General features: G+C 39.8%; 1 protein-coding gene across 4 annotated transcripts in view; it reads left to right on the forward strand.

The window, feature by feature from the left end:
* LOC129765304 (uncharacterized) overlaps nucleotides 1-27,930 on the forward strand; it is a 163,165-nt gene that overhangs the window by 93,885 nt on the left and 41,350 nt on the right. For all 4 annotated transcript variants that reach the window (XM_055765467.1, XM_055765469.1, XM_055765468.1 and 1 more), the window contains one exon: nucleotides 18,461-18,529. In XM_055765467.1, the coding sequence (XP_055621442.1) occupies nucleotides 18,461-18,529 (69 nt within the window). The remainder of the gene's footprint in view (nucleotides 1-18,460; nucleotides 18,530-27,930) is intronic.

Here is a 27,930-nt window from a genome sequence, read left to right on the forward strand (position 1 = left end):
ATCTTCGAGAAGTGGAAACAAGTTATAGAGAACTTCTTCTGTTATCATACGAAAACTATATTTCTATGGTACAGTCGAATATGAAACTAAACCCTCAACTCTTCTGGGACTTTGTGAGGACACGGAGATCATCTACCCGCATTCCATTCAATGTGAAATACGAGGAATCTGATGCAAGCTCGAATGCTCGAATGTGTTCAGCAAAGTGTCGCCTGTTTGTCGTCGCAATTGCTTTGCTCACATACCATCATATGATTCAGTTCTCCTGAAGATGTGAAGATGTGAATAAAGAATTTAAGTAACTTGACACCAAGAAAGCATCGAGTGCAGATGGAATATCTCCCTTGCTTCTCAAGAACTGCTCTTCCACCTTGGCGGGGCCCATCGCTCTTATATTCAACCGCTCTCTGCACGACCGATCATTCCCGGCTGCATGGAAACGTGTCTGTATTGTTCCGATCCATAAATCCGGAAACTGCGTTTATGTCATCAATTATCGTGGAATATCAATACTGAGTTGTTTGAGCAAGATCTTCGAAAAGTTAGTACACAAGGTGTTGTACAACGTGTCATCTTTGATCATCTCCGACAGTCAACATGGCTTCATGAAACATCGGTCACGTCACCGCTCTATCTCGTGAAATAGAGCTCAGGCTTCAAGTAGATTCGGTGTACATTGATTTCTCGAAGGCATTCGACACTGTTCTGCATATTACTGTTATCAACAAAATGAAGCACATGGCGAAAACGGCATGCAGGTCAATAGTAAGAAGTGCAAGATCATATCCTTCAGTCGTCGTTACAACATTGCTTATCACGAATATTTAGGAGTGACCATTGACGCCCAACTCAGGTTCAACGAACACGTAGGAATAACGACCGCTAAAGCTTTCGCTACTCTTGGATTTATCCGCCGGCACGCCTCCGATTTCACCGGTATACACGCATTGAAGTCGATCTACTGTTCTTTGGTGCGCAGTATACTGGAGTATGCTGCTACTGTCTGGTGTCCATACTACACATCGCACATAATCAGTATTGAACGCATACAGAGGAAGTTCATACGGTTTGCACTACGTCAACTTCCATGGAATGATCCTATCGATCTTCCTCCATATTCCGACCGTTGCCGACTGATCGACTAGGAGACCTTATTCGCTTATTCGTCTTCGACTTGCTACGAGGCAACATTGACTGTTCTGAACATCTGGAACAAATCTTGTTCTATGTTCCATCTGGACGTTTCCGGAGTTCGTCTCTGTTGGCACATCCCCGTCATAGAACCAACCACGGCTACAACAATCTGTTCGACTCGTTTCTTCGTGCGTTTAATAAAATCAGTGACGAATTTGACCTGGATATGTCCAAAAGCACATTTAGAATTGAGATAAAGAATATTGTATAGATTACTAACCATTATTCAGTCTGTACGTCTAGGACGGAGACGGTGATAAATAAATAAGACAATTCAATCAATGTCCTGGTGGACCGTGAAAAGGGTCTTAGACCGAGAAAAGAAAAAACAACTAACCGCGAAGGTGGTCACAGATCGTCCGAGGTCAGCTCGGATTCCGAGGGTTATCGCTGCCATGAAAAGGAAGATTCGGGCAAATCCAGTGCGTTCAATGGGGAAAATTGCTAAGAACAATAGCCGACTTTACGGCACGGGAGATCGTGAAGGGAGATTGAGGGGTGAATCTCGAACACGCGAATACAATAGCTAAACCTTTATCCTCAAGCGAAAAAATCCGGTTATCTTGTTCACCGACGAGAGCATGTTTTCCGTCGATCTCAAATTCGACGTACTCTCTGGTATCAAATTCCAGATCCGATCGCTATATTAGTTCTCTCCCGGTAAAAGACGTAACCGACGAGCATCAAAATGAGTTCTGGTGTTTTGTTTGGTGGCTTCCGATGGCAAAAAAAATGAACCCGGTGTTCATTTCAGAAGGCAACAAACATGGAGGTCTGCAACGGGATTTTCTTCCGTGGATCAAAGAGCAGTACGGTCTGGAGCCAAATGTTGTATTTCAACAAGATGGGGCTCCATCTCTACCTCGAACCACACTCCGAAGCGATTGCAGGAACATCTGCCATTCTGAGTAAACGATATGTGACTGTCATCCAGCCCCGCAGCCCCGCAACCCGCAGTATTACTCAGTATGGAGCGTCATGAAGGCCAAGGCCTGTTATAAACGCGACCCGAATACAGTAAGCCTTGGACAAACGGTGAACCGTACTTCCAGAGGCTACATTATTAGGATTTGCCGTGCGTTCTGGAAGCATGTGGAGGTCGTATTTTCCGCAAGTGGAAACTCGATCGCTGATTAACATTATTATTTTATTATTATTATTATTTTTAATTTATTTGTTCATTGCACAAATGTTTCAATGAATATAAGCATAAAAACCCAATTTATTATTTATTTGCAACGTCTCGAATGTTACAGAGCAATTCCACAGACTGAATTTAAACTGATAAAGCCTTAATACTATTTTTAAACAAATTTTATTTTTCGAACACTGCACAAACACTATTAAAAAAACAAAAACAAACATCCAACAGGTTATTAAGGCCATAAAAGGTTCTATGTCGCCTAATAAACAATAGCTCACGGTCACGAAGTTGACGGGCAGGAGCAAAAAACGAAACACTGGACAACAATGATGGACAGTCGATGTTCCCCGAAATCTAATCGAAAACAAAAAGTCGTTGTAGATTCGAACGTCTGGAGGCAAGCGTTGCGAGAGCGATGAGTCTACAGAGGCTTTGATAATCGGGCATGTTCGTTGGGTCAGACCACGGTAGTGAGCGGAGGGCGTAACGTACGAAGCTGCGTTGAACTCTCTCCATTCGGAGTGTTTGGGTAGCGTGAAGTGGAGCTCACACTCTTACGGCATACTCCGGGATACTACGAACCAATGAGCAGTATAGTGTCTTCATAGCGCAAATATCCTGGAAGTTACTGGTGCTACGTCGAACAAATCCTAGGGCTGAGAACGCTTTGGCGGTGGTTACGTTGATGTGTTCGTTGAAGCGCAGTTTGTTGTCGATGATCACACCGAGATCGCGGATGGAAACAACACACTTCAGAGGTACAGGCCCGATTTGATATGCGAATTCGATTCGAGATTGTCGGCGAGAGAATGCGATCGACTTACTTTTTTTTACATTCAGTTCCAAAATAATAATAGTTAATATCCGCCTGAAGTGCACATCAGTCGAGGTGGGAAGCGACAGATCGGTAAATCTTCCGGTCGTCGGTGTAAAGCAGTTTTCGTGCCTTCAATCGAAAGCACAAATCGTTCACGAAAATGAGTGGCCCCAGAACGCTGCCCTGTGGCACACCAGATGTGATGGGGAATGCACGAGAATGTGACCGGTTGATATTGACGTACGCCTGTCGCTTAGCCAGATAAGAACGCTGCCACTCGGTGATCCAGAGAGGGAAATCCAGGTGACGAAGTTTCGTAACGGCGAGGTCGTGAGGAACTTTGTCGAACGCTTTGGAAAAATCGAAATAAATGGCGTCTATCTGGTGCTTTTTCTCGATTTCTGTTGAAATGAAACTAGTGAACGCCATAAGGTGTGTTGTGATTGACCGCTTCTTCGCAAATCCGTCTTGAAATTCGGAGATGGTTGTTTGAGACGCTGAATAGATGACGTTGTGGACTAATTCCTTGAACACTTTAGCAAAGCAACATAAAATGGAGATACCACGGTAATTTTCCACGAGATGCCTCGAGTCTGCTTTGTATATTGGGCAAATTGAAGCTGTCTTCCATAGCTTCGGGAAAACCCTGTGACGGAGAGATTTGTTGAAAATCGTTGAAAGCGGCTTTTTTTAAAGACTCTGCACATTCTCTCAGAAACAACGGTGGAAGATTGTCGGTTCCGGGTCCCTTGGAAGCGTCGAGTTTTTTCAGAGTCCAAATTTCAAATTGTGTTATGTTGAAAAGTGATAGATTCACATCAAAAGCATGACAGTCCGTAATGCTGACAGACGAAAATGCTGGTGAGTTAGTGCTATGTACACTTTCGAAGAAATCAGCGAATAAATTGGCTATACCGATCGGAGAATCAGCAGTCTTATACCCTAATGTCATCTCAGCGGGGAATTGTTTACATCGTTTACGTAATTTTACTTCGCAGTAATTTTCATGCGAGCAATGTAGCTATGAAACGACGCAATCTGGTAATCGTTGTACAGAGTTTCAATGGAACGAAGATGATTGCGATTATCGTCTGTCCTTGCTCGGAAAAAGCGCTTTCTAGATTTTCGTACAACATCGCGAAGATGCTGCAGCTCGGATGTCCACCAAGGATGCTTGTAAGAGTGCTGTCTACATCTTTTACGCGAAACAAACTGATCCAGGATTTCATACACTTTGTCATAAAATAATCATACCGTTTCGTCCGTATCATGGCCGTGGAAAATCATGTCCCAGTTTACAGCGGAAATGGCAGTGTTCCGCTCCGTGTAATCGCATCGTCGAAAATCATAGTTGTCAGTATTATCCAAACTGCATAGAAAAGTCATCAACGTCAATACGAAGAACGAACGGCATGTGGTGGTTATCGAGTTTCAAGAGAGCTGAAGGTGGTTCAATCAATTCAGCTTCACTTGATTCGTCCACGAAAGCAAGAACGAGTATCCGACTATTCGAATTTAAAAAGTTGTTGATTTGGTGTAGACCAGAAGCTATCGTAGTTTCGATCAGCACAAACTCTTGTTCGGAAGATGCGTTAGATGGCAACAATCCTTTGATATCGTCGTCTTTTTCCATATTAGACAAGGAAGATAGTAATCACCGACTACAACGATCTTGTCAGAGTCCGCAATACGTTCGCGGAGCTGTTGAATTGCTGCGGAGTGTGCAGAATACAACGACGATTGCGAGTTGGGTCGGAGGTAAATTCCGCAAACGTAGACCGCTTTATGCAAACGACGGCTTGCTCGAGATTGCTGCAGTCTTCCAGAGTAACTGAGCTACAACTCAAGAAGGCTTTTACTGCAATCAAAACTCCGCCGCCACGTTGAAAGTCGCTAGTAGCACTACTCCGATCGTGCCTTAAATTGAAGATTACGTGGAGTTGGTGATAGCACAGCTGTGGAAAATTTGTTGAACCTCCTTGAATTTCCTGCTTTAACTCAGAGATAAGACTGGTTTTTATCTCTACCTTAAGTTCGTCAACCACCTTTTGATATGTTTCCCTCATTTCCTGTGTGGCTGCATTTGTCGACGTCATGGCATTTTTAAAATACAATCACATTAAAATACACGACTGCGTCCAATGCTTAACGAAATCTGGAAGCTGATTCCCCAAACTCGAACAGATCTTCTACTATCGAGAAAGCACGAATCATTCCCGTTAGAGGGTCATGAAGACGAAAACTAGAATGGTATGTCGCGGGCTGTAAAAGGCTTGTTAAACGCAGAACCCCGGATGGCGCACGTATATTGATGCGGGAAGCAGCAAGGGCGCGTCAATTTCACCGTTCAGTAATTTGGTGATGAGCGTATCCGTTCAAGAGTATCCAACCCAAGCAGGAGACATCCATCAGGATACGGCGAGAGATTCAGAGGACAACGCAGGGAGTGTCGAATCTGTATGCGTTATCTGTATGCATTCAATATCTGTATGCGTTAAATACGTAAGATCCACGAAAGTTGATAGAGCATCCACACCACAGAAGCGTTTTCTAAGATTGGGCGCACTAATGAACAGTATATCGCCTTCAGATAATACGGACCCGTGAATTTTCGGGATATGCTTAGTATAAATCCAAGTTAACGGTAAGCCTTGGTGGCTAACGTCGAGCGATGTATGCTGAAAATAAGCTTCGGAAACGAAACGATCTAATGCACCTAGTCGACGCATTTTTCCAAGAAGAATCTGATGGTCGATACAATCAAATGCGGCTTCTATGTCAGTGTACACTGTATCAACCTGAACTTTGCTCTCCAATTGGTTAATGCACGTAAATAATAAAATAAATTCCAACAAGTTTGTTGTAACAGAGCGCCCTGGCATAATACCATGCTGTGCTGGTGATATGTAGTGCTTAAGGTGGAAAAATATTGCATCCTCTACGATCATCTCAAAAATTTTCGAAGCTGCAGATATGCTAGTTATTCTACGATAGTTAGTTACATTGTGGTTGTCTCCTTTCTTGTGCACGGGAAACATAAATGAATGTTTCCAGGCCACTGGAAACGCTCCATTTTTCGGGAAGCGGTAAATATTTGCGATAGCGGTACTGCAAAACTAGCAGCACAACGGCGAAACACTAGTGCCGGAATTCCGTCAGGACCAGTAGAAGTGGAGCATTTTAGATTGTTAATTGCTTCTTCGACCATCACCGGACTGACAACAAAAGTGCGCAGATCAACCAGATCCTGGGGAACGTGGGTTGCAGATCAATATAGTGGAGAGAAAAACCGGAAAATTTTGGGAAAATCCTGCAGGAAGGTAAGAAAATTCGTAAAATTGAATTCCCGCATGTTCGAAAATTACATCATAATAAGCGTTGTTTTTTTTATCCAAAATATATATTTTTATTAAGGCTCGTATGGCGTCAACCTGACGGGGCCGGGAGTTCAATATTTCGACAATGTTTGCCTTATAACTATGTTAGTAATATGTAACCGATTACTCGCGGTTGGCTCGAGGTTAGTATTACAAGTGTTTTTGTAATTGTGATGTTTCTGTCTCCAATGCTCTGTACCTGTGCCCGACACGGGATACTTCCTTTTGGGATGCAGCTGACCATTAATCAGCAACGCCCCCTAGTCTGTACCCCATATCTAGCGTGGTGCGTCTTCTCGACTCGAGGAATCCAGGATAGAATGGCCACTAGCCGGCGCAAACATCAGCTCGTGTAGAGTTGTCATGAGCGGTACAACCTTTGGCTCTTGTATCTGTAAAGAGTGTGTGTATGTATTGCCGCGACTAAGTAAAAGTTTATAGATCGGATAGGAGGGATATGAAACAGGGACACAACGAAGGAAACATCATTAAACGTTGACATCGGCGTTTCTGAGGAACAGGTATAGATGAAGCAGAAGATCAGGATCACGGCTACCTAAGATATCCCGGCCGGGGATATCCGATTGTCTGCCTTTTGCTCTCAGTGCTCTAGAGAGCTGAGAGCGAGCAGCATGGAACCGGATACACAACCAGACAATATGCTCGATGTCGTGGTAGCCATCGCCACAATCACAAAGATTGTTTGCTGCGAGCCCAATGCGATAGAGATGCGCGTTTAGGTTGTAGTGATTGGACATAAGCCGAGATATCACGCGAATGAAATCACGACCTACATTCAATCCCTTAAACCAAGCACTCGTCGAAACCTTAGGGATAATCGTGTGTAACCAGCGACCGAACTCATCTTCACTCCACATGCGCTGCCAACTAACGAGTGTGTCCTGACGAGGAATGTGAAAAAAATCGTTATAAGCAAATTGCCTTTCAAAAAGTGAGCCTTCTGAAGCGCCCACCTTAGCTAGCGAGTCCGCTTTCTCATTCCCCGGAATCGAGCAATGAGAGGGAACCCATGCTAAGGTAATCTTGAATAATTTTTCGACCAACACACTCAATAGATGTCTTATTCTTGTTAGGAAATAAGATGAGCGTTTATCAACTTTCATTGAACGGATTGCCTCTATTGAGCTGAGACTGTCTGAAAAAATAAAATAATGGTCGATAGGCAATGTTTCAATGATCCCTAGTGCGTAGTATATCGCACCCAGTTTAGCGACATACACGGAACAAGGATCTTTGAGTTTGAAAGAGGCACTGGAATTTTCATTGAAGATGCCGAAGCCAGTGGACCCGTTAATGAATGAACCGTCAGTAAAGAACATTTTATCAGATCTAAGTTTCCCATATTCTGCCGAAAATATCGGCGGAATAGAATCGGAGCGTAGATGATCTGGGATTCCATGGATTTTTTGTCGCATGGACAGATCAAAATTGACAGAGGAATTGCAAAAGTATGGGAAGCAAACTTGGTTGGAGATGCCTGGTGAAGGGTGCACGTCGTGGGTAAGCTACTCATGGTATAAAGACATAAAACTTGACTGAGGAGTCAGTTGTAGTAGATTTTCGAAGTTATCAATCACCAATGGATTCATGATCTTGCAACGGATGAGAAATCTGTAGGATAATTCTGTGAATCGAAGAGTAAGCGGGGGTACTCCTGCCAAGACTTCGAGACTCATCGTATGTGTCGAATCCATTCAATCCAATAATCCAGTTGTTAGTCCATTCGATATTTGCGCTATCGAAATTGATCTTTGTTCGTAAGTGGAAATTGATTTTCAGGCGAAATAACGCATTTCCATATCTTATATCTACAAATAAAAATGGAAGGCCAAATGTGTTGGTAAGCGCAAACCCCGAGAAAGGAATGGTTCAATTTGAGTCATCTATATTTCGTTGTATTCGTCTCTTCCCGTAGATCAATATAGCGGAGAGAAAAATCGGAAAATTCGGAAAATTGTATTCCCATATGTTCTACAATTAGCTAAGCGTTGTTAGTCCATTTGATGTTGGCGCTAACGAAATTGATTTTGGAAAAGGATTTTCAGACGGAATAACGCATTCCTATATCTTCTATCTATATAAACAAAAATGGAAGGCCAAATGTGTTGGTGTGCCCTAACCCCGAGGAAGGAATGGTCCGATTTGAGCTGTCTTTATTTTGTAATATTCTCTGTATCAAACATGTATTCCATGCAACGGAGAAACATGTTATTTCTAAATGCTTGAAGAATCTTGAACGAGAATTGTGTCTGAAAATAATTTTATGTAGAAGTACTAGACTATTTAAAGTGAATGGAAATTGTAAAGGGTCAAAGGGTAATCAATCAATGAAGAGTTCAGTGATTGGACTCACTAACGTTCACTTAGTAAGAATACGTGGATGTTTGAAAGTATTCAAATCAAAAAATCTATTTTGGGCGGGACGAAGTTCGTCGTGTCAGCTGGTATAGAATAAACAGATAAATCGAGAAAAAGTTTTTAATTTTTCAAAAATCGATTCGGCAAAGATCGATTCAACAAAGATCGATTCTGAGGTACCGATTTAATCAGTGGATCGATCCCAACGCCGTTTGGAAAATCGATTCGATAAGATCGATCTTTTTTTAAAGATTGCCTAATCCTATTTAGAAAATAGTTCACATGCGTTAGGTACGATTCACTCGATTCACTCTCACCAAGAAAAACCTTTGAGGAGATGCTGGTCGATTTTATTTTGGAGGTGACGAAATTCCAAAAAACTTTTGGGGTTTCGCTTTAAGTTGGTTTGGACAGGCAGCACGAATGACCGATACAGTCCAGCATTCAACTGACGATACGCATTGCTGGCACGATGGAAGTTTTGCTTCGTTACAGTAGTCCAGTGTTGACGCAGCTTGTGTTGGCATGCAGTCTTATCACGTCTTTATATTTTAAGAAGTGGCGTACTCCAAGCCGGCGTTACAGGTGGTTTTCGTCTAGGCGTGTTCTCAACAATCCAATCACGTAATATACTGCAGAACCTAGACGCCATTCCGTCAATATCATCTAACGCCAAAGTGCTGTTCCAATCAATGTTGCTCAAGAAGGTACTGAGTGCGGTACAGTCAATTTTCGCGTAATTGATATCAAGTTCAGCGACACTTACGCTTCCAACTGTATCAACTACTGTCGGTAAGACTGGTATCGCAATCACCAATGGAGGATGATGGGCGTCAACCGTCACCATTGGCAATATCGCGGTACGAACAGTGGTGTCGACATTCGGACTGCAAAAAACAAGATCTAAAATACGATCCCGGTGATTTGAAATAAAGTTCGACTGCTTAAGATTAAGCAGGTTTATACCATCGACCAGAGCCGAACTAGCAATGGATGCCAGAGTTGGATCAAGGTGAATAATCTCGTCATTTTGCGTTTCCCACGTGATGTGTGGCTGGTTGTAGTTACCACAAACCAGCACCACATCATCATCTGACGCCATGTCGCATAATTCTCGTAGAGAATCAAGAAGGGAATCATAAACCAACCCTCTGTGATGCTCCAGCCAGTCAAAACGAATAATTGTCACTGCTCCGTTTCGAATCGATCATTAGTTTTCTAACTGAGAGCAATTCACATCTGGAGGAGCAGTAGCGTAGTCACCCAGCTAGTAACCAGACGACGGCGGCAGCCAGTCTTATTTTGCTTCCATAAAACCAAAATGGCTTTGGCCTTGAAATCTGTAAGTTTGGAATAGATTTTCTAAATTGGCCTTTTTCGAGACTAGATACGAATGAACTGCAAAAGTTTAAAGTCTTTACAATCAAACACTCACTCATTCCGAAGCAATCGTACATTTTCAAACCAAGAAGCAGTGGCCATCAGAAATAGAAGCAGCAGTCTTTAGCTGCTCCCATAAAACCATGGCCAAATCAGGGCCACCGAAGAATTATTTCAATGAAATTCAATACAAAAGGGTGATGCCTTCCAAAGGAGTATCCGTAATAATAAGAAGCAAATTGATTTGTGTTTTTAGACTGTTTGGTTGGTGACTTCATCCAATAAGTTCAGATTTTCAGTGTCGCGAGCAATCAACAGTACATATTACACAACTGACAACTTCCGCTTGCAAACAATTCGAGTTGGGTGATACTTTACCTGTTTTGCACTGGCCTCCCAAATGCCTCTTAAACGTCGGCTTAGTGGTGATATAAATGGCCAATTAATTCCTTCATCGGTGCAGTAGCTACTGACTTTTCCGGAAGCATATTGATTATGGAACATCGGCCACATTGATCTATTTGAAATGAATTTTCTGATCGCCAGAATAGGACAACGTTCTCCGGTACCACAGGTTACTGTCGATCTACAAGCTATTCCACCCGGAATACGACTTGTGGATCCATCGTTTCAGCAAACTACCCCCATTGACATAATATAAGGACCTTCAGTGACCTATCCAAAGCCGCCGGCAAAATTCAGCTCGATTCTAATGGTTCACTGTTCAAAAACTCCGTTCTTGATTGGATTGTTTCAGAAATGAACTTGACTGGTCTATCATCTTCTTCCCCATAATAAAACGGATTTAGAAGGAAGCTATAAACCTTAGGTCGTACCTAAGACCTCAAGTTATATATTATTATTAACATAAAGATTGAATGTATCGCGATAACTTTTAAGTAACAGATCAGCAACGGGATGTTGACGTGGAACAATCACTGGATGATAGAGCTTAAATTCGTTTCGAGTAATCGACACATTACGTTTAATACATAAAACCACAATACTCCGTGTACTCTGTTGAAAAAATCCAAGGTAGGTAGCCAAGCTACTTCTTATGTGGCAAAATATTGGGTCCTTAAAACCATCGGTCACTTATGTTTAAGAATTCATGACTTCGTTTCTGATTAATACCGATTTTTCAAAACATGTTTTTTTTTATCGAATACGGTATACAAACCCGTTTAGGTTGAAGGAAATATGTGTTTTCCACAGCAATTGGGAATATGTAAGTGTAACTTTTCAATAGGGCGTATCGATTTTAGTAAGAAAAATCTTTGATAATTTATATCTCAAAAACTATGAGTCGTACCGAAATAGTGTCTTAGAAAGATCTATACCTCTTGATGTTCAAATGTGAAAAAATGTACACTAAGAAAAAAAAATTAGTACTTAGTATACTTTAATTTGCAATGTCTACAATATGTATTTTTAATTTTCTTTGAAATTTTTTTTCATATAAAATAGAAATCATGCAGAAAATTAAAAAATTAGTCCGAGATGGTAAAACTATTTTTGATGAACTTTGTGGAACATCGATTTTATATGAATTTTTGAAATTTATGTTGGACACGGGAGGATGTTCAATTTAAATAAACCAACTCTATTCCGTTAGTGTGATGGTTAAAAAATCCTACAAATATTTTATTTAGTTTCGTATATCATTTTTATAAAAAATATATTTACTTTGAGTCTCCTCCACAGTCTAATCTTCACCTACTGCCTCTGATATTAAACCTTCTGTTACAAAGAATAAATTTAAATTTAAATTCTATTCAAATACATAAATCTGTGCATCCATCTCACCTTCAACTAATTTGTCAATTACATAAATCCAAATTAGATTGATTTCGATTGATCTTTTTACAATTTTTAAAAGCGTATAGCGTATAGCGATTCAATTTTTCTTTTACCCTTTCAGTTAAATTTTCTTTTCAAGGATGAGGAACCTATTATCTCCTATTTGTATCTTCATCCCTATTGTGTGTCTCTGGCTTGAAAACGATATTTTCTTGCAGCATCTGGAACCGTTGTTTTGGAATAGAGCGCGCACGCAGATTGCGTAACAATAACATTTTTGTATGTTGAAATGAAAAATAAAAAATTGTTAATTTTCTTCTATTTAGAACAAAGAAACTGAAAGTGAAATTAAGGTGTGTAACGTTAATATTTCAGCTATCGGTCTCTCGAAGAAGTTCTAACCCTAGGATCAGTTCTTTGTCAGATCACGTGCAACCTGATTAGTTAACTCACTGTTTGAAATCCGCTGCTCGTGTGGATACGACATGTGACACTAATCCATTTTGCTCTCCGCTACTGTTTATATTCGTGATTTCTCATTAAAACGTAAAAATAGCTTACACTTCAACAGCAAACAAAAAATCTACAATGGGAACGAAAACGCTGCGTCGTCAGTGAAGGATCAGCGGCTGGGTACAACTCGTGTGAAAACGCCATTACCGGCGTAAAACACTCATTATGAATCTTTTGATCTTTCACGGTGATTGCTGATGCTTTTCTCTCAACATTCTTCGATTCCGAAGAGCTAAACAAAAATAGTTGTGTGGCACTAGGAGGGAACTTCATTATTCTACCTTGCTTGGTATTTTGTTTTTTTGTTTTGTTTCTGTTTTAAAGCATGTGTTCTCGGTGATTTATGTTTGCATTTGTTGCTTTCTAAGAAGATAAACCTTGGTAATAATATTTTGGGTGATTGGAAATGTGTACCAGCAGTTAGGATTGCAGGGGTGCGTAATTCAATGCTTGAGAATCATATTATCTCATGTCTTCAGATATCTAATTCAATTTTGTGTTTGTTGCGTGGAATCTCTATGCCGAAAGTAGGTGAAGGCGGAAGCGAGGCCACAGTTATGATTGACAGCTTCAGTTAACAAAAATAGAAGAAGTGCCTCTGGAGCAAATTTTGTACGATCAATCATTAGCCAAAAACAGACGAGTTCGACGTCGTGTATAATAGCACCCAAAGCGTTTCGAAACAGGTGTGGGCGGCGCTGAAGTTGTATTTCTAGCATCGCATGAAGGCCATTAACGCCGCGCTGCAGAGGAATAACCTAATAGAGAATATTCCAAAAGCGATAGCAATTTGTGATTTCGAACAGACACCACCATACCTAGGCGAGTGTACAATACATACCGTAAAACCAACGCGACGTGCAATTAATATTTAGTTAACAATCCGACAATTTACTACGCTTGGAGACCTGCAGACTGGCGCAAATTCATTAATGCATATGTGTAGTGTCTTCTCATTCACCCACTCTCATGTCTTTTCGGTCCCTCGCGTACGATTGTTGACTCTTTGAGATTCGGATTTCAAAATTCACTGTATGGGTTAAGCTGCACACCGCTTTTCTGATCGACTGGAAAACGTGTTTCGTGTTTATATTTAACTACATGAGTCAACAAAAATACTTGGGTAACACTGAGTGTTTTTTTGGAATTCGCATGAAAAAAAAACATTCAACTCATTCTCATTCGAGCCAAGTCAACCTCGGGAACATTGAACCCAAAAAGGTGATAAGATTTTGCTAGACAAGTTCAATTAGGCCAAGAGCCGGGTGCCATTTGCTCACCGGCGCCATTATACTATGTAAAGTATATCGCCCATACAAGCTATTGTCGATGAAGCTACTTTCGCATAAATTCTAAGTATTATTTCAAGATAATTTCGAAGTGAGTAGCACAATCTTAAATATAAGCATCGTACACTACTTGGCCGCGGGTTCACAAAAAAAAATCATTGTCATCTTCTCAACGTATTATTTGGTATGTTTATTTATAAAATAACATTCAATATTGTTCATTAAAAGTACGTCCCATCTGTAGATGTCATATTTACGCATATCATTTAGGCAATTGATGGATTTCTTGTTAGAAGAGACTCTACGAAAAATGTAATGAAAAATTAAGGGATTTCAAATGCATATTACGCAAAATCAATCGTTATTGCGATGTATGATGTACTATATATCAAGGGAGTAGCACACTATGAACACCATTAAAATTTTGTGATTTTCGCGATTTTTTCAACGAGAAAATAAATTACTATGATCAGTCTGATATCAAAGTTTTATTAGGTTTATATTACTTAACAAACAAAAAAAAATGAGTGTCAATTGGATTGTCCCCTGAATAGCAACCGGTTATTTGAACCCTTGCAGCCTAAATCATGGACCGATTTCAACCACTCTTTTTTCACGTAATCTTAGACACATTTACGATGACAAATGAACTTTCTTCGATTTTTACTAAACTTTGTTCATATGGTAGCAACTACCCTACATCATAATTTTTATTATCACATTATCTGTGTTTCACCGATTACCCGGTTTGTTTGAAACATAGGAGACAATTCTTTAGTTAGGCCCGACTGAGTGTTGGCGAACGGCACCTCGATTATTTTTCCTAAACAGTTCATTGATTTTACAGCCTACCGTAGTTTACGAAACACCCATCTTCTGCTCTGATTCTCAATAGTTTCAGGTTCTTTTTCGGACATGCTACTATAGAGATCTGTCATTCGCAGGCGGAGCTCATGAAACATAACCGTTTCTATAGAATCACAAAATTCCACGTAATCATGTTATATTTGCTCAAACTTTGTAAATTTCTTCAAAATTCGGACAATTTTTGAATCATGACTCGAATCCCGGACTTTTGTTTCAAATTCCGCATTCTTTTCGTCAGTAGCATTTCTTTGAGAAAAAAATAGTTACTGATCATTGCAGAACTTACACCAAGGTTTTTTTACGCGGTTTTTTTTGCGTGGTTTTTTTACGAGTTTTTTTTACGCGGATTTTTCAATTAACGTAGATTTTCCAATTAAAGCGGTTATTTTTACGCGGATTTTCCAATTAACACTGTTTTCTTCACGCAGAGCATATTACGGTAATTAGTGCTTGTAACATGTAAGGTGGCATGGTTTTTTTACGCGGATTTTCCAAATTAACGTGGTTCTTGACGGTTTGGAGACGATCCACTTCACGATAATTCTTCGTTGGAAATAATTGTTGTTGAACTTTTTTGTGTCTTGAGTAGCGTTCCTTAATGAAATCGGATCGAAGTGTACTCACTGGTAAACCGAATAGTTTTGCAGTCCCTAGAATCGAGAATCTTTGCTCCACTCTTTCTAGGGCTTGTGACTTGGCTCAACTTCGGTTTGAGGAACACAAATGTTCGTTTTGATTTGAGACATTCATTGGTCAACAACTAGGTAGTATTCACTGCACTATTACTACTACTTACTATTACTATTACTATTACTATTACTATTACTATTACTATTACTATTACTATTACTATTACTATTACTATTACTATTACTATTACTATTACTATTACTATTACTATTACTATTACTATTACTATTACTATTACTATTACTATTACTATTACTATTACTATTACTATTACTATTACTATTACTATTACTATTACTATTACTATTACTATTACTATTACTATTACTATTACTATTACTATTACTATTACTATTACTATTACTATTACTATTACTATTACTATTACTATTACTATTACTATTCTTCTTCTTCTTCAATGGCACTAACGTTCCTAGAGGAACTTCGCCGTTTCAACGTAGTATTACTTGCGTCATTTTTATTAGTACTTAGTTGAGATTTCTATGCCAAATAACACGCCTTGAATGCATTCTGAATGGCAAGCTCTAGAATACGCGTGATCACAGTGCAAGTCGGAGGAAATTTCTTTGACGAAAAATTCCCCCGACCAGAACGGGAATCGAACCCGAACACCCGGCATGTTAGTTATGACGCTAACCACTCGGCCACGGGAGCACACTATTACTATTACTATTACTATTACTATTACTATTACTATTACTATTACTATTACTATTACTATTACTATTACTATTACTATTACTATTACTATTACTATTACTATTACTATTACTATTACTATTACTATTACTATTACTATTACTATTACTATTACTATTACTACTACTATTACTATTACTATTACTATTACTATTACTATTACTGCTGCATGAAAATAAATGTTGCCTTGTTAGATTTTGGCAGACCTAGGATTTAACCATCGAGTGTAGAGAACATGGGTTATTTCGACACCTTTCTGTAACAGACGGAACGCGAAACACGAAAAAACTCGTGTGCGGACCGTTCCGTTCGAAAATGAATAACATCAGCGCTCGTCTCGTTTGTTTTCATATTCCAGAAGCCGAGCTCGACTAAAAACAAACGAGTAGCTCGTCTGGCTCGACAACCGTTTGGCCGCGCTCGTCGATGAATCAGTCGAATCTTCTAGTTTGTTTGATGTGTTTGTTCACCTTGTTGATTGAAAGCATCGGTATTCTTCTGCTCCGCCTTTATCTTCAAAAATTGTTTCACGGCTAAACGAGTATTGCATAAGTAATGTATGTTTTCAATTGCAACCATCAAATTCTATTCAGTAATTGCAAGATTTTACAGATTTTCAAATGGACCTCTCCCAAACAACACAACCAAATGTAAACATTGAAATCATATCCAGGGATGCTAGATGACTGTTTTGAATACATGAACATGGCACGAAAAGGGTCTTCACATATTGAACGAAAATGAGTAATTCAAAACAACTACTTTATTGGAAATACGTATATGAGGGGCTTAGAATGAAAGGGGTGTAAGTGATTTGATCGATTTCTCTACATCGACTCTCTCTTTTGGTCATAGCTTAGCCTCAAATACATTCCCAGCTGTATTTGACAATGTGGAAGATGGGTCAGAACCTCACCTATCAGATTCTATAGCAAACTTAAATTGGAACGTTTTTGCAATTGAGTTATTAACTAAAGAAAAAGTTGATGAAGAGAAATCGATCAAGTCACTTACACCCCTTGCATTCTAAGCCCCTCATATATAGATTTAAAACTTTTCTTGATAAATCGTTGATTAGGTGAACAAACATTGCCCCCAATAAATCCATAATAACAAAACGTCTGAGTGATAAAACCATATGCTCGAGGAAAAATATCAATGAAACCAGAAGATATATGAAACTTATTCCTTTTTGTTATGTTTTTTTAAATATTTTGTCACTGAGAAAAGAGTATCGATTGATCAATTTTAAAACTGTTTGTTGTTTTTCTCAAAACAAAAACATGTCTTCTCATCTGACATCACTGATCATACCGAGCAAAACTGACTGAAGCCTCTCCAGTCTACCAAATAAAACATTTCAATGAAACTCGTGTACTGGAATGGGATATTTTGCTCGTCTCGACAGTGACTGAAGCCGAGACGAGACGAGACGAATTGCTCGTCTCGTTTTCTGGAATAGGGCCCATAGTCGCCTCAAAATAATTGACGTAACATGCACCATGTTGGGGTGGTTGGAGTGGAAACATTAGCAAAGGTTTTTAGAAGGTTGTTTTTTCAGCAAAGATCTGCATCCCAGTGCAGAAAGCGATTTTATTCGACAGTGTCGCGGTATTGTCTGTTCTACAATAAAGCAGTGTCGCGTCTCTCTGAGTAGAGCTGTCGCAACATTTTTGTTCAAAGTCATACGACCTTAATGGCTGAATCGAAAGAACAGCTTTGTGGTTAATTAAATCATATAGACATTTCAAATGATTTTTCGATTGCAATTTTTTTCAAGCTTAATATATCATGCTCTTAATTTAGGTATGATTCATTTGGGATATACATAATGATTTAAACATTATCTATCAAACCATGTTTGATTATTCAGCTATGAAAAAAAACACAACACTCAGAAAGGATAGAAATTTGAATTTGGGCATGTTTGCTGTCGTTCAACATTATTCTTCCACCTTCCTCATGTTCTATAGATGACGTTTACAAAAAATATGAGACATTAAACAAGATCGTCTTATTCTATTGTTTTACGATTACTTCGAAGCATTTGTAAAGTCCATAAACACTATAAAGATTTCAAACTCTGTGCTATATTTTATGTTAATTTTAGGTCTTTTTTTGTTAATTTAATTTTTTCAGGTACACATATTTTTAATCACATAAATACATGGTATAAATTTCCGTTCAATTGATACAGTTGGGATTTATATCATCGCTCTCATATTTTTCTAAAATAACAAAACAAATTACAATTGCTCATATAATTTCTGAACCATTCCATTTCTTTCAGGACCTGCTTGAGGCTAGAATAGCAGAACTAGAAGATGCCTTATTACGACTGCAAGATAGAGTAAACCAAGTAAGTAAATTAATTCAGGAAAAGAATCTCTAAAGCTTTTGCTGAGGCATATATAAAGTATCTTTCTCCTAGAAATGAACTGAATCGTCTATAGATTTACTGTTAATCCACACGTCACACTGTGATAGTGGAACTCCAGCAGCAAAGTGTTTGTATTTATGATTTGATTTGACACTTTCAAGTACTTTTCCAACACGTAATCCAGCCCGGATTTTCCTTCGGTGTGCGGGTGTAGGGTAGTCAAAATGGGTGAAACCTATAAAATCGATACGTCGGTATCTTTGTGGCACTCGCGCTTGGGTTTGTCGTTTCCGTTTCTTTTTGTCATTTTGAAGGGTACTGGAAGGAGGGGGAATATGAAGCAAATGCAGGATAACAGAAACCATTTTCAACAGTTTCTCTGAGCCGAGTGACCAATCAAGTGGAAAAAGCAGTAAAATTAGCTTTCAATTTATTTCCCGCTTCGAACGTAGCTGTGTACTTTACACTGATTCGTTATCGGAAACTTTTGGGATGGTCTGCCTTTTTTCCTGTCTCACTACATTTCATGTGATTTCGAGCGTGAGCGTGACAATAGTTTGCATGTCGTACAAATGCCATGTGCGATTTTCTCAATCTTAATACTCGTTGTATACACAATATGTTCGTCTTTTTGTCTATTATTTTAAAGAAAAATAGTTTGGAGTCAAAAAGTTCAGAGTCTTCTGAGACGATCGAAGAACTGTATCAATTTTTGCTTCTTCTCAAATAGGATGTATTGTTTGGTCAGACTTTGAGTCTTCGACTGGAAGAAGTGGAAAATTTTAATTTAAAAAGGCTTGTTTTATTGTTTTATGTAATATCGCAGCTTTTCGCTGTCTTTTTTGATTTATTAACTGGAACATTTTTTATTTATCAGTAAAACTAACGCCTAATGACTTCAATTTTAGTTTATCATCACTGTTGTAGCGATTCCACAAAAATTCTTACTCCTATTTAGAATTTCACAAGTTTTTAGTATATTTGCAAAATCGCCCTCACCAGCTTCTTTCCTTGTCACTAGCAGGCCCTTTACATAAATTAACGATGTCAGTCAAGTGTGTTTTATGACTCACAACCACTTGACATGGTTAGAAACTCCATTGGAGCAAAGCGCCACATTTGCAGAGAATGCTGCTGGGCAATGTTTAGCAGTGAATAAGGGTGAACAATGTCGGGAAATTCCGTTTACTGTGCGTGCCACAAGGTTGAAATTCGGAACACAAGAAAGTCATGAAAATAATTTTCGTTCATGAAACCAATGTGTTACTCATTTATTCATACAAAAAACTCTGAACCATTCCGCTTCGATGAAATATTGTTGAAATTGATTATTTTCTTCTGATTTCGAGTAAATAATGGTAATACACGTCCGCGATTACCACATGCTTAGGAAGTAGAAGTCGAAGTGGGAAGATAATTGAAATCCCTGGTACCACTTACCACTCATTGACTTACTCTTTACTGCTTTCTTTGGCAGTTAACCATATCAGGCAGTGCATACTCTAATGAACCACAAGTGCACACAACTCGGCCCTGCCCTCCTCCTGTACATAAACAACCAACTCAGGAAAAGCAAGGAGTCCTCTTCCTCTATCCACATTCTCACTTCATAGAAGAACCCCCGCTCTGGTTTAATGGAAGTGTGAATGAGATTGAATAAAAGAACACGTGCGTATAAATTTCAATGAGAGTTTTGTGTGGCGGCGAATGCCTTTAACCGTGAATTCCCGAGAAGAGTAGAACATCAATGATAGGCATAGGCTGTTGTGTGCACGGTACATGTACCTTTTACTTTTTTTTACAGTAAAGCATAGAGTGATTGCATAATCGAAACATAATAGCTTCGAATGGCGAATACTTTGCACACAGGAAACAAACGGTAAAATAATGATACGAACGCTGTCCAAGTGAGGGATTGTACGAAGAACGCAGCTCTTCGCCAATATTCGATTTTGCGAAGTCATTTCCGGGGAGGTTGAGAAAGAAATAATTCTTGAGCATTGAGTTTTCTTCAAGACCATTAAATAAAATTACACCAATGACTTTCGTCAAAAACTATTCTCTTCAAACGAACCTAGCGATGTCTTCGAGGTTGGAAAATTCTGAGAACTTTTTCATGTCAGCATTACGCTTCCATTGGAAACTGTATTCCCCCGAATAGTTTGACTCCAAAAGATGAATGAATATTTGGTGTTTGATCAGAATATCTGTCTGAAGTTTTTTCGAACGTTAAATTGGTACGAAATCATGTAACAAATGATATATTTCATGAAACTATGTTGTAAATTTATGCTGTTAGTATGTCCTTTTTTTTACCGATATTTGATCGTCCACACACAGTTTTTATGATATTCTAGCGTAGCAAACGTAATATACGTGTAAACCACTGATGATTTTGGCTTGTTCCATTGTTTCTAAGCGTATATTTGATATTATATCGATGACCGATTTTGAATGTAAACAAACTACCACTTCCAACTGATTCAACGTTAACGACCAGCTGTTCTAAAAATCGAACATCAACTTTGATAATATTTCATGTTTTTGCATCAAATTATAAGCTACCACTTACCATCAATTTCAATTTTAATTTTGTATAACATTATTGGGCAATACATTCGTAGCAAAAGAAATATGTGCCGGAGGCTTTTCAATAATGGCACCTGAAAAACAAAGCCTTATAAAATATAATAATATGTTAATTTTTCTACACTAACTCTTTGATAAATAACGTAAACTGTGATGTACGACAAAAAAAATTGAGTCGAAATTTCTACAGGGAAAATGGGTTTGGCCAATATTCGATTTTTCGAAGTCATTTCCGGGGAGGTTGAGAAAGAAATAATTCTTGAACATTGAGTTTTCTTCAAGACCATTAAATAAAATTACACCAATGACTTTCGTCAAAAACTATTCTTCGCATCTTGATCGTTAATGGATTGATATTCGAATCGTATGCTTAAAACGTGAGTCACGTAAAATGTCATCTTTCAATTTGGCCCCATTTCAATCTCCTTCGGTAGTGCCTTGAATGTGCTATTTAGAGAAAGATATTCTTAGTTTGGATCCTTCGTTGCATGCTTCAATATAAAAATAGAGCCTTTCTACCCTGAATGGAAGTCGAAAACAACCAATGCTCATCCAATTCTCTCATATTTGTTTGTACTTTGTGCATACGGTGAAAGCTACCCAAAATTACAATTCTAATTATCGTACAACAAATTTGGCATAGGATATCCATTTATTTCGCTCAAAATGTAGCGAAGAACATTCGAAATGAATTGTATCTCCAAAACTCAGACAAACGCGTGGTCTAAATCGTACTTATTATATTTAAAAATCAATTAACATTTATTATCCTCCACTGTTTGTTTACTATCTGTACAAGAGACAGCGTGTTTATAGCTAAGATCACAGTGGTATAACGTAGTTAAGTTGAACCAATCACAGGAACTCCCCATCCAGTGAGGGGGTCAGTAAATCACATTCCCCAACCAAGCTCATCAACGCCTGATCCTGAACTACGTTGTCATCCGATACATTCGTCTAGCGCAAATAATGCACAGCCGACAGTCTATTATCAGAATATTCGCGGATTAAGGACTAATACTAACGACATGCTTCTTTCGCTTCTTGCCTGTGATTTTGATGCAGTGGTCCTCACAGAAACGTGGCTTCATTCTGAAATTTCAAGTGCTGTATTATCAAGTAACTACGTGGTGTATCGCTGTGATCGTAATTCACTCACAAGCCACTTGTCCCGAGGCGGTGGTGTACTGATTGCAGTGAAATTAGAGCTCAATTGTTGTTCGGTGCAACTAGTAGACTGTGAGAGTTTGGAGCAAGTAGCCGTACGCATCATTCTACCACAGTTTTCACTATACATCTGTGGTATCTACATCCGCCCGAACAGTCATGTGGATATGTACGCCCGTCATGTCGAATCCATTCATCAAATTCAAAAAATGGCCAGCCCTGATGATGTGATCGTATGTCTCGGTGACTACAATCTCCCGAATCTAGTGTGGACCTTCGACGATGATCTAAATTCATTTTTACCTTTTAACGCATCCACGGAGCAGGAACTAGCATTAGTAGAACCAACACTGTCGTTTGGGTTGCATCAGACTAACGATCTACTGAACGCGAACGGTAAGCTTCTTGACTTGACATTCGTTAACGACCCTGACCGCGTAAGTCTCGTCGATTACCCATCGGCGCTCCTAAAAATTGACAATCACCATAAGCCGTTGGCTTTAATTGTTAACTTTCGTTCACAAATGGAAGACAACTCTTATTCTCGCTCTGAGCTCGATTTTTACCGCTGCGACTACCATACTATAAATAACAAAATTGCTTCTCTGGACTGGGACCGCATACTTGACCATGCATCAGTTGACAACGTTGTATCTATATTCTATGAACATTTGAACGTAATCATTAGAGAAACAGTTCCGTTGAACGCCCGACGTTCTAGCAATTTCAATCAACCCTGGTGGACTCCACAGCTTCCGAATCTCCGCAATCGGCTGCGAAAAGCGAGAAAACGATTTCTTCATAACAAAAACCTAATACGCAGAAGAGAACTACACGAAGCCGAGGAAAAATACAAAAACCTGCAGCTTGAATGCTTCCGCAAGTACATAAATACTCTTCAGAGCACATTCAAGCAAAATCCGTCATCTTTCTGGAGTTTTGTACGGAACCGGAAAATCTTGACACGGATACCAGACAAACTCATCTATCTATCCAGTAACTCCGATTCGCCACTATCTTCTGCCAATCTATTTGCCGGTTTTTTCCAAACCATGTATGAGAGCAATTCACACAACCAACCACAGTATATTGACAGTCTGCCAGCTTACAATCTCTTTTTCCCAATCCTTACGTTTGATGAAGATGATGTTCATAAAGCATTCAGTTCAGTAGATGTAATGAAAGGGCCTGGTCCGGATCTTATTCATCCGGTCTTTATCCGGCCTTGCTATTCTGGAAATGGATCGTCTTGGCTTACCCGGATCATAAATTTGTTTACATCGTACTTATCATCCCGCAAAGCTTTTGTTAAAATCCACGGTGCTAAATCCCGTGAATTTACAATTCACTCTGGCGTACCACAAGGAAGTATTCTTGGCCCGCTTATTTTTGTGTTATTTGTAAACGATCTGTGCGATAGGTTATGTTCAGAGAAAATATTGTATGCGGATGATTTGAAAGTTTTTCGAGTAATAAAATCAAATCTCGACTGCTGCATACCGCAAGCTGATATCGAACGATTAACGGTCTGGTGCCAGGAAAATGGAATGCATACAAACGCTGAAAAATGCAAGGCCACACGGATACATGTTGCTTCACTCACCATAGGAAAGAGTCAATCGAATCAAGGATCTAGGAGTTCTCCTTGATAGCAAGCTGCGCTCACAATTTCGAGTGCGAACGCGATGGTTGGATTTCTGTGGCGCAACATAGCTCATTTCGATGACATTTACGCTCTGAAGTCGTTGTACTGTGCATTCGTTTGCAGCATCTTGGAATACGCAGTACAAGTCTGGTCCCCATATCGAACGTGTTCAGAAACGCTTCGTAAGGTATGCTCTACGGCGTCTGCCTTGGAATGATCCTACCAACCTACCACCCTATGAAGAGCTCTGTGCACTCATTGGAATACAAACCCTGGAAAGCCGACGGTTGGTGCTACAACGAATTTTTATTTTCGACTTATTAACGGACAAATTGATTGCAGCTGTTTGCTTCGGAACGTTAGCCTACACACACCATCCCGACAGTTACCCTTTAATCAGTCTGTACAACCATGAGGTCGAAGACGTTTGACATTAAATAAACGTGTATTTCAGGGTTGTACCGAAAGAGTGGTAGCAGGCTAACCAAGCGTTTTGGAGACTCCACTGGTACTGGCAGAACTGTTGCTCAGCTAGAAATTATTGAGCCACCTTCTACTGGTGATCGTGGAAGATCGAGCATTGTTCACATTGACCTGCCTAGCATTTCCTCTGTCGAAGACTTCCCAGTGAACATGCTGGGTGTTGAACCCTACACTAGTTCGAACTATTGAAGAGCTTCGATTGATGGTACTACTTCTTCCTTCACTATTTTGCGTAGCGATCGTTTCAGCGTATCGAAAAGGGATTTTGCCGCTACCTTTGACTATGGGTGATATGGAACAATAAAAATATGAATAATACCGAGCAGACATCTTCTTTAACTCGCTGCTACTGTGTTCGTCATCGGTGATACCGGTTTCTATAATACCAATTCTGGGAAAGATTTCTGGATGAAATCGGATTGTTACATCTGCTGTTGATGATTGTGTTTGGAACATTTTAGGCCACTTCGAATACGAGTCGAGTACAACCATTCCCTCACTACAACCAGTGCATTCCCTCAAGCAGACCTGCGTAATCCAAGTGTATTTTCTTCCATGGTCTATCTGATCGCGGCCACAGTTGAGGTTTGGAGTATGAGAAGGGTGCCTTGGCTGCACTTGCACAGATGTCGCTCCGACGAACGATGTCTCGAATGTCGTTGTCGATTTGCGATCAGTATGACGGCTCACGACGATAATGGAAACCTTTGAATTTTGGATCCCCGATCTTGCGAAATCAACTACCATCGATGAACTGAAAAGCCTGTCGAAGCATTGTGTCTTTCTTGGCAGTGGGACTGACCATCATGAAATTCATTGGCAGAGATATGAAACATTCTTCAAGATTCGCATTGACCTCCTCTTCCAGACTGACGGATGCGATGACATACTCTTCCTGGGACTTCTAATAATTGCGGATCACCCTAGAGGAACACATCCGTTTATCCAACGTTGCCTATAGAGACGTATTCCACGTTGGAATAGAATCCCAGCAGCGAGAGAGTCCTTCACTGGAGTCGATTTGCGGTGTCTAGTGGAATGCATTTCTTCGATCCATACATTTTCGGCATACATGGTCAGCCAGTAACGTAAACTTTCGTCCAAATAGCATGCGACGGAACTTCGTTACTTGTGGCTAAAGGGTTGTAGCAATAATGAAGATACTTTTGACCGGCATATAATCGAAAAGGACTAATACCTCGATGCCATGATGCATTATGATGCGATATTCAAAACTTTGTGGTTCAAAAACCACGACCATACACTGTTCTGAGGACTCTGCATTCGAAAACATCTACCCGACAAGTGCTTGCAATTTCTCAAGTTCTCAAGACTTCCATTGACTTTGTGACTTCATAGCTGCTGTTATTGCAGGTCGCTATCAACGGGCCATGCTAGACAAACTCGTCGAACATCTCAAGCTTTTCCGTCAATTGTTATGTTACTATTAAGAGGGATTATATTAAGATCAGTCCCTTCCGCTAGCATGTATTTAGTCTCAGACGCATTCTTCTTTTTGAATGACAGCTCCAGAGGAACTTTTGCTATCTGTATTTGTGTGTATATTATTTTTAATAGTACTTAGATAAAATTTCTCACGCCAAACAACACGGCTTTAATTGTATTCAGAGTGGTTCAGATTACCCCTTCTAGCCACGCCTCCGGTATCTGTTCCGTGTTTTTAACTTTCAACCGCTGCATATATTGTATAACCTTTGCCGGATTTATCTTGAAGAGCTTCGCTCCTGGGTCATCTTCACCTTTGTGGTTATTTTGTTGTTGAATGGCCTCCTTAATTTCATTCATAGTAGAAAGTGATACGTATTCGTTGTTCACTGCACTACACTACACCTCTTCAACGCTGTCCTGGTCTCCTTTTTTCACTCAGAAACGATCGGCCCTCGTTGTCAAACCCTTCGTGCCGTTGATTTCGTTGTTAATACCCGATGACATATATCTGCTGTGCTGCTAATTACTGATTTCAGGGTAGAGGTGGGAAAAACGACTCATTTCAGTGAGCGGCTCAGAGCCGCTCGTTTATTGAAACGAACTGGCTAATTTGAGCGGCTCTTTTTTGAACTGCGGCTCTTGTTGAAGCCGAGTCTGTTTCGAAAAGCGGTTCTTTTTTGAACCCCAGCTGTTTTTTGAGCCTAGACTCTTTTAAAAAGCTGCTCCTTCTTGAACCGCGGCTTTTTGTTTTTGAGCCGAGACTCTATTGAACCGCGGTCTTCTTTTTGAGCCGAGACTCTTTCGAAAAGCGGGTCTTTTCTGAACCGCGGCTTTTTTTTTGAGCCGAGACTCTATTGAATAGCGGCTCCTTTTTGAGCCGAGACTCTTTTAAAAAGTGGCTCTTTTTTGAACCGCGGTTCAAAACCGTGGATCGTACACTCGTTCTGACGAACCGGCTCAAATTAGCGACTCGTGAGCGCTCGCCCATCTCTATTTCAGGGTACTCCAGCATTAATAAATCGAGGGCAGAAACACTTAGTTCGTCTACCCCGCCAACGCAGCTTCAAGACGATTCGCGTGTATTGCAGTATCGTTCGATTTTGCAATCGTCGTAGGCAATTATGTTTTTTTGTCATTTACGTCTGACAGTTTAGAATGCAGTTTGCCCATCACTAGGTAGTCATTATCAGTCAGAATCGATGTTAGCGCTACGATCTGTTCGGACGACGATGATGCCTGAGAAGTGTTGATAAAAACGTGGTCGATTTGTGTTTTTAATTGTTTTGAATCACCGATATCAACGCCTCCTTGCAGATCTGAGCGTTTGGATCACCGATTATCATTTTCATGTTATGTAGCAATCGTATTCGCACTCTAGCTGCGAATAAAAGTCTTCTTTATCGTCATCATTGCTTTCTGTGGGCCTTCATGATGCTGGTTTGGCCTCGCATTTTCAATCTTAGATAGGCTACACTCTTAGAGGACATCCCGCAAAGTATTGAAGTTTACATGAAACATTTCCCCAATCGAAATTTCATATCGCATTACAATTATCGTGTATTTTATCAGGAGTTTTTCGATTTATCGGCTAAGCATAACTCTGCTGGGGATAAAAGCTATATTTGAATCGTATTAAAATAAATAGAGAAGCACATACTAAATTATCAAATAACATATATACTACATGGGTTGAGCTGTATTTATTCCTCAATACAGTTTCCTTCGAGGGCAAAACACTTGATATAGCTAGGTTCCAACATTTCGATTCCTTTTATGTAGTACGAAAAGTCTATGTCTTCAAAATGCCGATTTTCATACTCTGCAGACTGCCTATTGGACGCGAAGTGTGGTGATGGATACACGTTTCATCCATTGTCACAAAACGTCGAAAGAAGTCCACTCGATTACGCTTCAACAACGCCAAACCTCGATTACGTTTCAACAACGCCAAACCAGAGCCAGAGGTTGTACCGCTCATGACAACTCTACACGAGCTGAAGATTATACCACCCAGTGAAAATTCTACCCTGGATTCCTCGACTCAAGA

This window comes from Toxorhynchites rutilus, chromosome 2 (assembly GCF_029784135.1).
Source record: "Toxorhynchites rutilus septentrionalis strain SRP chromosome 2, ASM2978413v1, whole genome shotgun sequence".
Classification (NCBI taxonomy): Eukaryota; Metazoa; Arthropoda; class Insecta; order Diptera; family Culicidae; genus Toxorhynchites; species Toxorhynchites rutilus.